Raw genomic sequence first — 15,119 nt, forward strand, 5'->3', positions numbered from 1 at the left:
TTCAACCCCTAATTTCTAACTTATAGTCTTATAGTGTTGGTCTTCAGTCTTTTGGGACTAATTTGTAAGTAGACTTTATATTTATAATTGTTCGATTTTGCATCTGTAATTATTTTGTTGTACACTGCTTTAAACTTATAATTATACTTACAAAGATTACTATCGAATTTTACTATCAAAAGATTTTAATTGGACTTGAATAATCTATTTATTAGAACTAAATATTTATTCTTGTGAAACTCATTTTTACCTGCACACGAGATTATATATTTTTATGAGATTATATAATTTTAAAACTAATTATTGATACTTGCTATTCTTAAATTGTGAAATATGGTGGAATTCTTTATGATTTAAAAAGTAAGATCCAAAATTATTTGTATGAGAAAGTATTGGTTTATATGATTTGAGACCTTGTGTATTTGAAAGAGTAAATAGTTCATTATATTTTGAATTAGTTTGGAGAGACTCGTATTAAAAAATTATAGTTAACAATGATAATGACGTTAATCTAGATGTATTTGGTTTAAATCTCACCTAATATGGACATTGCTAACTTAACGTGTAGGCCACACATTGATATGTTATTCTATATAGACATTGATTTAATTAATTAAAAGATATATTAGAATATTTTTAAAATATTGTTTACAAGACGGTTAAATTAAATTTTTTCATAGACCGATAAATTTATCCAATTATATTTTATTTTACATTAAACAAAATCTGTTAATAAATTTATTTATGAGACTATTAGATTAAATTATGTAGAAGACAATATTAGAATATAATTAATTATTTATTACAATAGCATTAAATTAATTATTTTATCTGATTATTTTTATAAATGATATGGAGTGCATTTTTTTTTAATTTAGTAATTTTGAGTAATGTAATACGTATTAAAAAAAAAAAACTAATCAAACGTCTTTTTATAGACATTTCGGATGTTCTTGTCATGTCGTGTGAGCTTGTTGATTTCACTGTCTGACATCCTACTACTTTATATTAAGAAGATCGGGTTCAGCCACACAATCAAGTTAAGGAATTTCATATTAGATAATTCTTTATTTTCTAACTTTGTTAAACTGCGGAGGTTCAAAACCCATAATTTTTACCTTCTATGAGGTAAGTGCATATTACACGCCAGAATATGGTGTACCATCTTGGTTTGCGAATAGATGGTAAGCTGATTGGGAGGTACACTAGAGATTTTCTACAATTTCATAGCCATCCCACATGACAGTAGGTTGAGGCCCTGTTCGATGATAGGCGTCAACCTCACTAGAGCTAAAGGCGGAGGAAGAAGTAACCGAGCATCCCCACCAGCTTGAGTCTCCGGCATATACTCATCAAAGAAATCACTCTCGTTAGATGACCTGGTTTCAGCAATGTAAGCTGAATGAGACTCACTCTCCTCTTTTTCCACGTGATCACTCAGTTTAACACAGTAAATAAATGTTGCTACTACCAAGACTGCCTGTGGGATCGAAGAGAAATGCCCACCACCACCTACATCATGAACTACAACATACCATTCCATCACATGTTGGGCATTTATATTAACCTCACATGCACCTCGAACATTACCCTCACATGGTCATCAACTTCGACCTAAAATATCTTGTTTTGAAACCCTCTGTTCAACAACGTTATAAGAATTTATAACCACTCTCCTAACTTTCTTGGAACCTATTATCCCTATATTGATCAAAATGACATTCTTCAGCGTATATAGAGAATAAAGTCGACAAATGTGCACAATATCACAGGAGAATTACACTAAAATATCACTCTTTATTCATAATTTCTTATGACCCCATTTGAGTAAATAATCACAAAGAAAAACTCATTAATAGTCATATATGTGAATTAAAAAAAAAAAGAGAAGGTAGTGTGTTGGATGAATTATAATGAGTCTTGAGGTTCAAACTTTTTATATAGGTGGTTTTTTTTAACATAACTATTTAAAATGCAAAATATCTAATTTACTTTTACACAGATCTCAGATATATTGAGTTTAAAAAATTTATTGCCTTATCTTGAATGCACAGTGTTCCAAATATGTACAACTTACATAAATATAATTGATCTAAGGTGCATCCAAGATATTTTATAAAAAATATGACACATCTCGAGTGTAAAATACTTGAAATTTGAGTATAATTTTTTTTAACTTTTATATCCAAAATATAAAATAATTATTTAAAATGGCAAACATTTCACAAATTATGCATATTAATAAATATAATATTATTTAATTTAAATTAAAAAATCTCTCTTTTTCACGGGTGGTAATTTTTCCTAGCAAGCGGATATCCACAAAAATTTATCCGTCGAAAAATAAATTTGGGGGTAATTTTTTTCTGCAGAGACCGAAGATGGGACCTGTATAATAAACAGGACGGAGACAGGAATAGAGATTCCCGTCCCGTGGAGACCCGTATAATACCGTATAAAAGAAATGACCAAACTGCCCTTAATACATATAAGTTTCACAATTTACAAAATTCTAACAACTACATTCTCCCTCTTCTCAGCAGCCCACCACAAACCCTATTAGAGGAGAATCACTCCCCCTCTTCTCTCACCGCCGTCCGCCACCCTCTTCCCCCTTTACCGCCGCGCTCTCCCTTCACATTGCTTCTTCCTCTCACTCTCAAAGCCACCGGCACCATAGCAGTCATTGCGTCGCGCGCCTGAGGAGAAGAGAACCATTGCCGCTTCGTCGCCATCCAGAGGAAAGGAGAGCCGTCTTCATGCTACTCGCCCGAGGAGAAGAAAACCGTCGCCACTTCGTCGCCATCCAGAGGACAGGAGAGCCATCTTCACGCCACGTGCCTGAGGAGAACCATCGCAGTTTTCGTCGCCGTCCAGAGGAGAGTTGTCTTCATCGTCACCGTTCATAGGAGAGCCGCCGTCCAAAGAAGAGCCATCATTCATCGTCATCAGAGGAGAGCCACTGCCGCTCACCTTCTTCCTCTCACTGCGTCGCTCACTGCTTCCTGCTCAAAGATTCATCGTCCCTGTCTCTGGTTCGCCTCTTCTCTGTCGGCGCTCACTGATTTTAATATATGTTTTGATTTTCAATTGATGAAATTGCTATGGTTTGAATTCTATTAATGTGAAATTGGATTTAGGTTTAGGATTTGAATTTTGTTAATTGATAAATTTAGATTTAGAGATAAATTTTGTTGTTATGAAATTGAATTTAGGATTTAGAGTTTGAATTTTTTTTGGAAAATTGTGACATTTTAGAATTTGAAATATGTTAAATGTTAATTATCTTTTAGTTTTTTATTTTTCTATTTTTTTAAATATTTTGAATTTTTTTTAAAAATTCATAAATATTCGTAGAGACCCCAATTTTCGATAGATACGGGGTCCTTGTCATCTGTCATGGGGACGAGATAGAAACAGATTATAAGAGCAACTTCAATGGCTAAATTTTGGAAGCCCTCTTACTATATGTGTCAAAAAAAAAAGAAAAAAAAAAGGGAACCATGCATTGAAGTGGGAGTGGATCCTGTCGAGTGAAAAAAAATTGGATGGTGTCTATTGTGATTTCTTGCCTTTCATTGCTCTCTCTCTCATATTTATTTTTAGTGCCACTTATAAAGTTAACGGTGAGAGATCATAAAAATACTAGAGAAGATCCATTTCCCATTAAAATAGAATGAGAAGTGAGGTCTTTCTCTTTTATCGAGAAAATGAAGCCCTCTGAAAAGGACTTTGCCTTTTCAATAATTTTTTGATACGTGACTAATAAAAAAAATAAATAAATAATTTAAATAATTAAATCATATTTAAGTTAGTTGATAATTATAATTAATTATATTAAATAATTATTCTTTTATTTAATTAATAATTTATATTAATAATGCATATTAATTATATAAATCATAATTAATATAAATAATTATATTAAATTAATATAAAATATTATTTATATTATTATATTAAACTATAATTAATTAAATTTTTTATATAAAATAATAAATTTAATTTTTATATTTTACAAAATAATTTTTAATATTAATATTTTTTAACAGTAAATTATTTTTGAATTTATAAATCTAAAAAATATTATTATAAAAAATAATAATTATATTAATTTTAATTATTTTAATTAATTAATTAAGTGGGATTATAATAGAGAGTAAAATTAGTTTTTTTTAATAGAGAAAAAAGATGTTTTAAATTTTTATTTATTATTTATGACGCAAAAATTAATGTTAAGTTATTTTTTTATGACAGATAGATTATAAATAAAGATTAGGATGAATTTCCTATTGAAAATGATCTAGATGACGGGAGACAGGGGACATGTCTCCGTCCCTGGGACCCATTGCCATATCTACGTGGCCTTTTTCATGGTACAAAAAACGCATAATGCGGGTTGCTGGACATTATCCTTTAATATACTTGAAGATAAAAAAAGAAATTCCTCTAATCCAAATGAGCACCGCAAAATTAGTCTCATTTTTTTATATATGGAAAAAATATTAATATTACACAATAAAATAGATATTTGTACCGTATTTATACTGCTATGATATTAGTATAAATCGTAAGTTACGTTTTATGTTTTTATTTTTATTTTTTTTATTTTTTGTTTTTAAACAACATAAAACGTAGATTGCGTTTTATTTTAAAAAAATTGAAATAAAACTCACAAAAACGTAAGTTACATTTTACATTTTGCTATTTTTTAATAATAATCAAAACGCAGGTTACGTTCTAGTAATAATAATAACAATAATAACAGAAGTGCTAATACTAATAATCTACTAATAATATAATAATATTGATAGTACTATTATTCCTAATATTAACTAACAGTTACAATAATATAATTAAAGCGGTGAATAATCATAATAATAATAAATATACCGTTTCGGATAATAATAATAATAATAATAATAATAATAATAATAATAATAATAATAATAATAATAATAATAATAATAAAATTTAATTATTTTATTAGTTCTTATAATTTTATTAAATTTTTAATTAAGTTTTTATATATTTTTTAATTAGGTCTTTATACTATTTTTAATTTTGTAATTACGTTATTTTCATATTAAAAATATTAAAATTAACATAATATTTTTACTAAAATATATATGGTCAAAAATTTAATTAAATTTTTAATTATAAATACTTTCAATTTGTAAAGAAATATTCAGTTAACTCTAATATTTTTTATACTAAAAAAGACTTAATTATAAAATTAAAGCAATTTTGAGATTTAATTGAAAAAAAAAATATAAAAACTTAATTAAAAATTTAGTAAAACTATAGAGACCAACATAATAATAATAATAATAATAGTAGTAATATAATAATATTAATAATACTAGTATGCCTTAGCCAACTCTTTGTAGGAAATTTTTTTCTTTTTTTCTTATGTTAAAACGCAAGTTGTGTTTTGCTTTTTTATTTTTATTTTTTTTTTGTTTCTAATAAAACGCAAGTTACGTTTTGTACTACTATAAATTTGCAGGTCCATAATTTTACATAACACAACATAATACAACATATGTGCATAACACTATTTTTTCTTTCATTTTTAAATTATTTTCTGGCAAAATTAGCACAGGCAAGTGGAGAAACCAAATTTCCGTAGCATATTCCCCATCCTCACATTCCAACAAGTACAAAAGAAAAACCCATTACACCAAAGAAAAGGAAAGAAAACAAGTGGGACCCAATATACACTTGGTCAATCACTCAATTGCATAGTTATCAAACACGGCTCGACCTAGCCAATTCGACCGAAAACTTGGTCATCCGATCGAGTCGAGTCACTTATTGAATCGGATAAGCATGAGACCCGGTGAAAACCAATTTGACTCGGCCGGTTTTCATAAAAACCGGTGACCCGGCCAGTTAATGCAACCCGGTACGGGTTGTGTTTTTTATTATTTTTTCTTTCTTTACCTGCAAACGGCGTCGTTCAATGCCTCTTCCCCCACCCCCTTTTGTTAAAACCTAATATGAATGCAACCCCCACCCCCAGCCGCATCTCTCTTTTCTCTCGACACTCCAGGGCCTCATCCTCACCGAGTCACTCTCTCTCTCTCCCTTCACCTCGTCAGTCGTCACTCTCAGTCTCTCACAGCCTCACCTCGTCTCTCTCTCAGTCTCGCACTCATAAGCTCATCCTCGCGGTCTTGTGCTCCTGCATTCGCTTCGTCGGCGGAAGAAGCAGACGGAACCAGTCAAGCAGCATCTGCTCCGTTGGATGGTGGTGGTGGTGGTAGTCGTCTTCTTGTTTCGTCGCGGTCTCGGAAGTTCGAAACCAGTTACGGGTGAGCTCTGTTCGAATTTTCGATCCTGTTCTTTCACTGTTCACCGTTTCAGTGTCAAATTTGAATAAATTAGAATTGTTGTTGAAACTGAGAAAATTTTAATTAGAATTGTTGTTGAATCTAGTGGTTGTTGCTATTGTATTTGATTTTTCACAATTGTTGCTGAACCTGAGCAATTTTTTTATTGCTAGATAACATAATTGGATTGAATTGTTGCTGGATGTCAGAGTTAATTACATGAATAAATTAGAATTGTTATTGAACCTAAACAAATTTTAATTAGAATTGATGTTGGATATGGTGATTATTGCTGTGTATTTGATTTTTTACAATTGCTGAACCTGAGCATATTTTTGTGTTGCTGGATAACATTATTGGATTGAATTTTGTTGCTGGATAACAGAGTTGAATACTTGAATAAATTAAAATTGTTGTTGAACCTGAGCAAATTTTAATTATAATTTTTGTTGAATCTGGTGGTTGTTGCTACCGTATTTGATTTTTTACAATTGTTGCTGAACCTAAGCAATTTTTTTTTGTTGCTGGATAACATCATTGGATTGAATTTTGTTGCTAGATAATAGAGTTGAGTACTTGAATAAATTAGAATTATTGTTGAACCTTAGCAAATTTTAATTATAATTTTTATTGAATCTGGTGGTTGTTGCTACTGTATTTGAATTTTCACAATTGTTGTTGAACCTGAGCAATTTTTTAATTATAATTTTTATAAATTAAAATTGTTGTTGAACCTGAGCAAATTTTAATTATAATTTTTGTTGAATCTGGTGGTTGTTGCTACTGTATTTGATTTTTCACAATTGTTGTTGAACCTGAGCAATTTTTTTTGTTGCTGGATAACATCATTGGATTGAATTTTGTTGCTGGATAATAGAGGTAAATACTTGAATAGTCGAATTTGTTGTTGATTATCGTTAGTGAACTTTGGTGGTTGTTGCTGTGTTGATTAAAAAAATTGCTTGGCTAAATCTTTCAATGCTGAAAATTTTTTGTTTCTTTTACTAGAATTTTAAAAATGTCATCTCAAACACTATCGGAAATACCACCATCTCAGGAACAATATCATCAGCAAAGACTTGTATTTTAGAAATGTGTAATATGTTGATCGCCCTTGTTCATTTAAATTATGAGAATATTTTGTACTAGAAATTAGTTTATTATGTCTAAGAATTGATACTAGATTATTAATATTTGTAAAGACTTATATTTTAAGTTTTAAAACATTATTTTAATTTTATTTATATAATTTTGTATTTTTTTTTAATTATGACTGGGTTAACCGGGTGAATCAGTAACTCACCGGTTGAACCAGTGACCCGGTGACCCAGTCATATGACCGGGTTGATTACCGGTTTGGTTCTAATAACTATGCTCAATTGGCACCAACAACCAATCACATGAAGCCACGTAACACCTAATTAACATGTTTAAGCGGCGACGCGAGTGCTCTTCCACATCTTTAATTGAAATCGGAATCCCTCTTTTCCTTTCCTCTATTTTTCTGTGAAAACAACGCCTTTTTTCCCCAATTCCCTTCCCCCGCAACCTTCCCAGGTAAGAAAACCAACTCAAATTTCTTATATCCGTTTCCAAAGTTTCGATTTTTTGTCTTCCTTTGCTTTCAAACCATCATCTTTTATTATTTTTCAAATCCCGTCTTGTAGGTTAGCTTGTAGCGTTTAATTAATTAATTAATTAATTCTTTAGTTCTGTTTGTTCTGGTGGGTTGGTTTGTTTGATGATGCTTTTGTTTATCTTTATATGAAGATGATGAATTGATGTTTGTAGCTTGTGAATTATGTGCTTTTGTCCTTTGGGGTTTTGACCCTAGTTTTGGGTTTTTTGGGGACTTTTGGATCCGTGATTTGGTGTTTTGGGAATTTTGTCATGAGTTAGATCTTGATGTCCATTGAAGTATAGATTGTCGTTTTATCATATCTTTGATACCGATGTTCAATGCCGGATTACTTTCTTGGACTAGGAAGCATCCATGTTTGATAATTTTTTAATTATTCACCCTTTTTAGTAGTTGTTGGTATTTTTTTGTCTAAAATGATTCTATTTATTTAAGATTGGTGGTTGAGATCCATATGATTGGATTTCTGTTTTTGTTGTCAGCTTAAGTTGTGCTTTGTTTATACTTTGTGGGATTACATTATGGTAACAAAGGAAGTTGCTTTTGTGTATGCCATGTCTCTCTGATTTTGATTCCTCCTTCTTTGTTGGATGAAAACTTTTAGCAATAACTTACAATAATTTATGGGAATAAAGAATAAGTGATGTATACTGATTTACATAAATTCTGAACGAAGCATACATTAGGATTAGCTTGACCCTGGTTATATTTGCCGTGATGCCTGCATTTTGCTCTCTTCTCCATTCTCACCTAAAACAAGGAGGTGAATCTTATTAACATAATAATTTGTAATTCAGATTTTTGTTCATTCATAGAGAAAATTGTTAAATTTTTATCGTCTACAAGCATTTTAATTTTTGATCACTGATGGTTATTACTTATTAATATATATGTGAAGAAATGTATTTTAATTTGAGCAATACTATGTAACTAGTCAGGCACCGACCTAGGCATAAGTGAGGGGGTACTTGCCCCCATTGTGTTTTCAATTTCTTTTTTTAAAAAAATTAGTTATATATAATGTGATTTCACTTCAAATTTTAAATGACCCCACTATAAATAAATTAAATTTAATTGGCCAAAATTTTAAATTTATTTTTTTATTTTCTATTATTTTGACTATTATTTAACCTAATCAAATTTATTTCTTGTGTTGTCACTCTTTTATTCCATTATACCCTCCTCCTATTTTTATATTTTCAATTTTTTTTCTATTTTTTGTCTAGTGGTCATCCTCTCTTCATCAAAAGGTAAATTTTAAATTTTCCATGTTTTTTATATAGCTTTCTATGACTATGTATGTATTTTCCTATTTCATTATTTCTCTTTTTGATATTTTCAATGGAAAATTTTAATCCAAACAATTATAGTTTAGGTATTAATCTAATGTTTTATTCTCTTCATGACTTTATATATTTTATTTTATTTTCAATTTATTCATCTTTATTATTTGTTTTTTTTTTACTTTTATTCTATTATATGTATTTATGTTGCATATAAAATTTTAAAATGAATTGATTAATTTAATAATTTAAAATAAATTTTTTATTTTTAGAAATAGTAATGAAAAAATATTTTAATTACAATACATAATTACACAGATGCATAAAATTTTTCATCTAACATTATATCAAAATTAAATTAAAAAATATATAACAAATTTAATTATTTTAAAAAGAAAGAAAAAAAATTATAAATTAAATTTCTATTATTTTATATAAATATACTTTTCATATACAGATTTAATTTTTTTAGAATTTATATATAATTCTAATTTCAAATTATAAATACTAGTGTATCGTTAGGCACTAATATGCCAATTGATTTAGTCTTTTATTATTAAATATGTATAAAAAAATTAGTTACGATAACAAATTATCTATAATTTAATTAAAATGTTTTAAGTTCAAGTTTTAGAAATAAAAAATTATTTTTTTATAAATTATATATAATGAATAATAGTATTTTAAGAATGAAAGTGAATTCTTTTTAATTTTTGTATTTTTATATAATTAATAATGTTTAACAAAATTTATTTTAGTATATATATTTTTGCCTCTACTCTTAAAATTTTTTTGGTCCGTCACTGTAACTAGTAAATATTATTTTTTTGTCAGTATTTAATAATAATATTTACTCATATTTACAGAAATTTTGCATACAAAAAGTATATAGTTTATACCTATATTTATCAAAGTAATTAATATAGTTTGCATCCACATTTTTCTATAATTTGCATACATAAATTAATAAAAATTATTTGTTAAAGATAATTTAGTGTTTGTACTAGTCAAATAGTCATAAAAATACTAAAAATGATTAGTCCCAAAAATTTTATTTTTAATTTTTTTAAATTTTAAATTTTTATTTAATTATGAGTTTATGACCGAATTAATTGAATGAAAATAATTTATCGGTTGAATTAGTGATCAATCTCGTTTGGTTCTGATAAGTATGGACTACAGTCCAATCTCGATTCACTTACCCGTCGATAGACGAGAACGACCCCGTTTCTTTGTCCTGAATCACTCCCACCTCTTTAATGTGTCTGCTGCTATCTGTTCTCTTTCTACCGTTTCCGTAGCTATGTAATGTCAGCGAGTTCTCATCGCCGATCTGTTCTCCTCTCTGCCATTGTTGTGCACTTGTGCTCTCTACTCACCCAGTCTTATCACTTCCTCTGTGCTCTCTCTCGTTACCAGTACCTCTCGATATCTTAATTTTAAAATTTCTATTTTATGAATTAGTTTTGATTTTTGCAAGGTTATGAAAATTGGTGCGAACCGTGAGGACAAGAATTGCGGTTTGGTTAAAAATTATAACCGCCAAATTTAAAAACCGTTTTTGAACTGTTGAACCGATTGAAAACCGGTCGGTCAAACCGAATGGCAGTACAACAGGTTTTCACCCTTTTGAATGAAAACGACGCCGTTTCACTGTTAAAAAGAAAAAAAGGAAGGAGAAACGAGAATCCACTAACTCTAGTCTCCACTTTCAGCAGCATCTCCTTCCTCTCGAGCTCCTCCGTCCTCCCTCACACCCTCAGAATCGCATCACTTGCTCCGTCCAGCCACTAACCTCCATAGTTCCATCCAGGTCTTCCTTGAAAACGCTAGCCTTTCTTTATGAGGTGAAAACACAGTGTCTAATTAAGCTTGATTAAATTCGGCTGGAGCTCTTTAATCTTTGTGATATCTTCTGCTTAGATAGATCCTTAATTTGTTTGATTTGCTTGTGTATGATTAAACCTTGTTACTTTAACTAATTAACATTCTGGAGCCTTAATTTGCTTGTTTTGCTTGTCATTTGAATTTAATTAAATATAAATGGAAGGAGATAAGCCTTAATTTGCTTCTGTTTTGCTTGCCATTTAGGTTCACTAATGCATATTCATTAAACACAATGTAATAAGTGTCTTGCATGTAATTGTTTGCAGTTCTTGATTTATCTTTTGTTTCTTTTTGGATCTTGGACATATAACATTTTAAATGCCTAATGACTTGTAATATGTGTGCTGTGTAAAAGGATTTGCTGCATCTTTACGGGTTATTTCACTTGAGATTGCTTGCTTTCCTTTGATCAGCTGTTGTACTAAATTTGGGTCTTAATCAGAATTCAGAATTGTCAATATTTGAAGAAAATTGTCAAGTCTTATTTCTCCATGTCCGGACAAATACAATCAACATAAACTTTTGAATTGATTTGAGGAATGAGGAGTAAAATAGACTCGCGGTATTTAAGTATTGAATTGATTTGATTTAATTTTCTACGTATAACAAGGACTGAGATTAATCATCTTCGACCTCTATCCTACTCTTTCCGCAATTGAATAAGCTTTTTTCTTGAAATTAAATTTGACACATTCTTCCCTTGTTAATGCTGAGCAAAGCCATGGGATTTAGAAACCTGGGACTACTTGGATCATTTGCCAAAGAGGGGTTGGAAAAAGCATTCTCTCTTGGAAAGTTCTTCTGTTTTCTACATGTCACCGACACCTATTTGGTCACGTTTGTTGTGGTAAGCATGTGGTATCTATTTGCTTTTTCTTAAAATTCTATTTCTTTTTCAAGAAACTTGCAAATTGCTCATGACAAACTTTCATCATATCATTCTTTAAAATTATAAATCAAAAGAAAAAAAAAGGTGATTAGCTGTGTTCTTTCACTTTAAAATGGATCTCCACAAATACACTTAACTATTACAATAATCTGACAGTATTAATTTAATTAAGATATTGTAACAATTAGGAATCTGTTAAGTGCCCAAGTGAAGAAAACAAGGAGGGAAGGGAAGCAGTTAAGTCAGTTATAGAGGATGGTGGTAAAATAGTACTTTTACCTTTTATTTACAATAGAAAAGTGAAAGAAAAGTGAGTTGAAAATGAAAATAGGGCCAACTAATGTAACAAATAGGACAGCTGGAAAGGTTGGTGGAGATGGGGTAATTCTATTATAGAGAGAGGATCAAAGTTGGGATTTTAGACCGGGCAGGATCTTAGGAGGGTGGTAGCTGCTTGATTGCTACCTTGTTATCTACTTTCCATAATTGGTTTTTCAATTGATTCATCAAAGACCGAGAGAGTATCACTTTTATACCTTCCAACTTCTATGTTTCTCATTCCCTTCTATTCTCTTTCTACTCTCCCTTTTGTAATTCTGCTCTTTATATTCTTCTAATCTGATTCTTCCTCTATTGCCTAGACTTATAATTACTACCTAGTCTTACAAAATTTAAGAGAATTTTTTAAGTTGAGTTAATTGGAGAGTAATGTGGGTATCACTTTTTTCTTATGAAAAGCAACTAATCAGCCTCAATGCATCAGACATCTGGTCCCAGCATGCTTCCCACAATAGATTTGATCCCAACAATGTTTTTCGGTGAAAGGATCTCAACTAGATTTGGTAAAGTTACTTGTGGAGATATTGTGATTATTCGCTCCCCTCAAAACCCTAGGAAGCTTCTGGCTAAACGATTGGTTGGAATGGAGGATGATACTGTTACATACATTTCTAACCCTGATGAGCCTGATAAGCAGGAAACTATTGTGGTATGGTTGATTCCTTATTTTTCTAGTGTTTTTCGTTCTATGGTTTTAATTAGGATTTAATTTTTATGCACCAAAACAACTTTACATTGTCAATGTAGCATAGATTTTATTCTCTTTTGATTTTGAGTTTTGGTTTTGGTTTGGTAGTGTGTTCGCCTTTTCTTTTGAATAATTGGTTTAAAGCATGGTTCATTTTGGTTCATCATTTTAATTGCCGGCTTGGTATTTGCTTATTTATAGCTTTTTTTTCTTCTTTCAGTCAGATGAGTTGGATAGCCCCAACTTAACATCACAAACTCATGCACACTACACACTCACACACAACACTTTTAAGGGTTCCTATCCACTACTTGGTCTCAACGAAGTTTCAGACCCGGGTGTGGTTGCTCACGATGCAAATGAGGCCTCGACCACCTTATTATAGCTTCTTGTGTTGATTTGTTCCCCTCCCTTACAAAATGGATATATAGATTGTGTTGTCTATGTCTGTGTTATTTAGGTTCCAAAGGGTCACGTTTGGATACAGGGTGATAATGCATATAAATCCAATGATTCAAGGAATTTTGGTGCTGTTCCTTATGGACTTATTCAACACAGGCTATTTTGGAGGGTAATATTTGTTTACTTAAAAAATTGTTGTCCCCTTTCTTTGTTTTTTCATCCAATCTTTTGATGTTTCTACTCTGTAGGTATGGCCAATCAAAGGTTTTGGACCTTTCTGGAAACACTGATGTGAGTGTACTTTATGATTCTCAAGTGAAGTTCAATGAAATTCAGCTTCACAAATTCCCTTTTCGTTTTCCTCTTTCTCTCTCTCCTCTCTCGATCTCATACCGTACAATTTGTTCAAGTTCCCTAGCTCTTGTATCCTAATTCCATTGATTCCAATATTATGTTTCTAAGTTGCACATTTGGAGCCTTAGGGGGCAAAAAAATAATACAAAATATACTATCTTGTCAAAAGATAACAATGAGATAAATAGTTTAAAATTTAACACTCCGGTAAATAGATCTATGATACTTGGGTTAAAAAAATCTCATTGTCTATGAGCATACTGTAAGTTGAAATGCATAATTAATAATTAATTTATAACTTAGAATTATAATCTCAAATTTTTCATAGTTATAAATAGCAATTTACTGAAATATTGACTATAGTAAGTTTAAATTTAAAATTTCATGCTCACTATTAGATTCTTTACTTACCACACTGTCACTCATAGTGACTCAACTTATCACATCTATATTATTGTGTCTGTGTGACTTCAATATTACGGGTTAAGCCTTGGAAATAACCACTAATATAATTATTATAATTATTAGGTTAGGCTGTGTACATTACATTTTTTAGATATGGTTCTTTTTCGGATTTTACGTTAATGTGGATTGTTTATGTATTGGAATTTTCTTTTTAATTTCTAATTTGAACTTTTAGTTTGATTTAGAAAGAATGTTAATTATGAGTTGTTGGTATCTTCTGAATCGGATATTGGAACCGGACCTGTTCATACATTTGTGATTCAGTGTTGTTGCTGATTATTCACACTTGTTCTTGTTCCATTTGGAAGCCAAATCAAATTGAATAGTACCGTTTGAATTTTCTAACAACTGATAATGGCATTTGTGATTCAGTGTCGTTGCTGATTAGATCCTTTTACCGAAAAACATTGTTGGGATCAAATCTATTGTGGTAAGCATGCTGGGACCAGATGTCTGATGCATTGAGGCTGATTAGTTGCTTTTCATAAGAAAAAAAATGATATCCACATTACTCTCCAATTAATTAAACTTAAAAAATTCTCTGAAATTTTGTAAGACTAGGCAGTAATTATAAGTCTAGGCAATAGAGGAAGAATCAGATTAGAAGAATATAAAGAGCAGGATTACAAAAGGGAGAGTAGGAAGAGAATAGAAGGGAATGAGAAACATAGAAGTTGGAAGGTATAAAAGTGATACTCTCTCGGTCTTTGATGAATCAATTGAAGAACCAATTACGAAAAGTAGATAACAAGGTAGCATTTGAGCAGCTACCACCCTCCTAAGATCCTGCCCGGTCTAAAATCCCAGCTTTGATCCTCTCTCTATAATAGAATTACTT

General features: G+C 30.4%; 1 protein-coding gene across 8 annotated transcripts; it reads left to right on the top strand.

The window, feature by feature from the left end:
• The first annotated feature begins 5,957 nt into the window (after positions 1-5,957).
• LOC112751902 (mitochondrial ATP-independent inner membrane protease subunit 1b) lies at positions 5,958-13,984 on the top strand. Of its 8 annotated transcripts, none has more exons than XM_072218160.1 (5): positions 5,958-6,317; positions 11,864-11,991; positions 12,797-13,021; positions 13,521-13,631; positions 13,711-13,984. In XM_072218160.1, exons 1-5 carry the CDS (start codon positions 6,251-6,253, stop codon positions 13,750-13,752), a joined length of 573 nt encoding a protein of 190 aa, XP_072074261.1. In that variant the 5' UTR covers positions 5,958-6,250; the 3' UTR covers positions 13,753-13,984. The 8 variants fall into 8 exon arrangements, 5 of the variants coding, with proteins under 5 accessions (XP_072074261.1, XP_072074262.1, XP_072074259.1 ...); XR_011872911.1 differs by having other exon boundaries at positions 5,970-6,317; positions 13,281-13,631; XM_072218161.1 differs by having other exon boundaries at positions 5,970-6,317; positions 13,548-13,631.
• The last annotated feature ends 1,135 nt before the right edge of the window (positions 13,985-15,119 follow it).

The sequence above is a fragment of the Arachis hypogaea genome, chromosome 15 (genome assembly GCF_003086295.3).
Source record: "Arachis hypogaea cultivar Tifrunner chromosome 15, arahy.Tifrunner.gnm2.J5K5, whole genome shotgun sequence".
Taxonomy (NCBI): Eukaryota; Viridiplantae; Streptophyta; class Magnoliopsida; order Fabales; family Fabaceae; genus Arachis; species Arachis hypogaea.

Excerpts from the sequence above, each read along its gene's own strand:
- LOC112751902 (XM_072218158.1), top strand. The coding sequence starts at position 6,007 with ATGCAACCCCCACCCCCAGCCGCATCTCTCTTTTCTCTCGACACTCCA. Across the intron at positions 6,318-13,520 it reads AAGTTCGAAACCAGTTACGG|GTTCCAAAGGGTCACGTTTG; the intron begins GTGAGCTCTGTT and ends TGTGTTATTTAG. Across the intron at positions 13,632-13,710 it reads AACACAGGCTATTTTGGAGG|GTATGGCCAATCAAAGGTTT; the intron begins GTAATATTTGTT and ends TCTACTCTGTAG.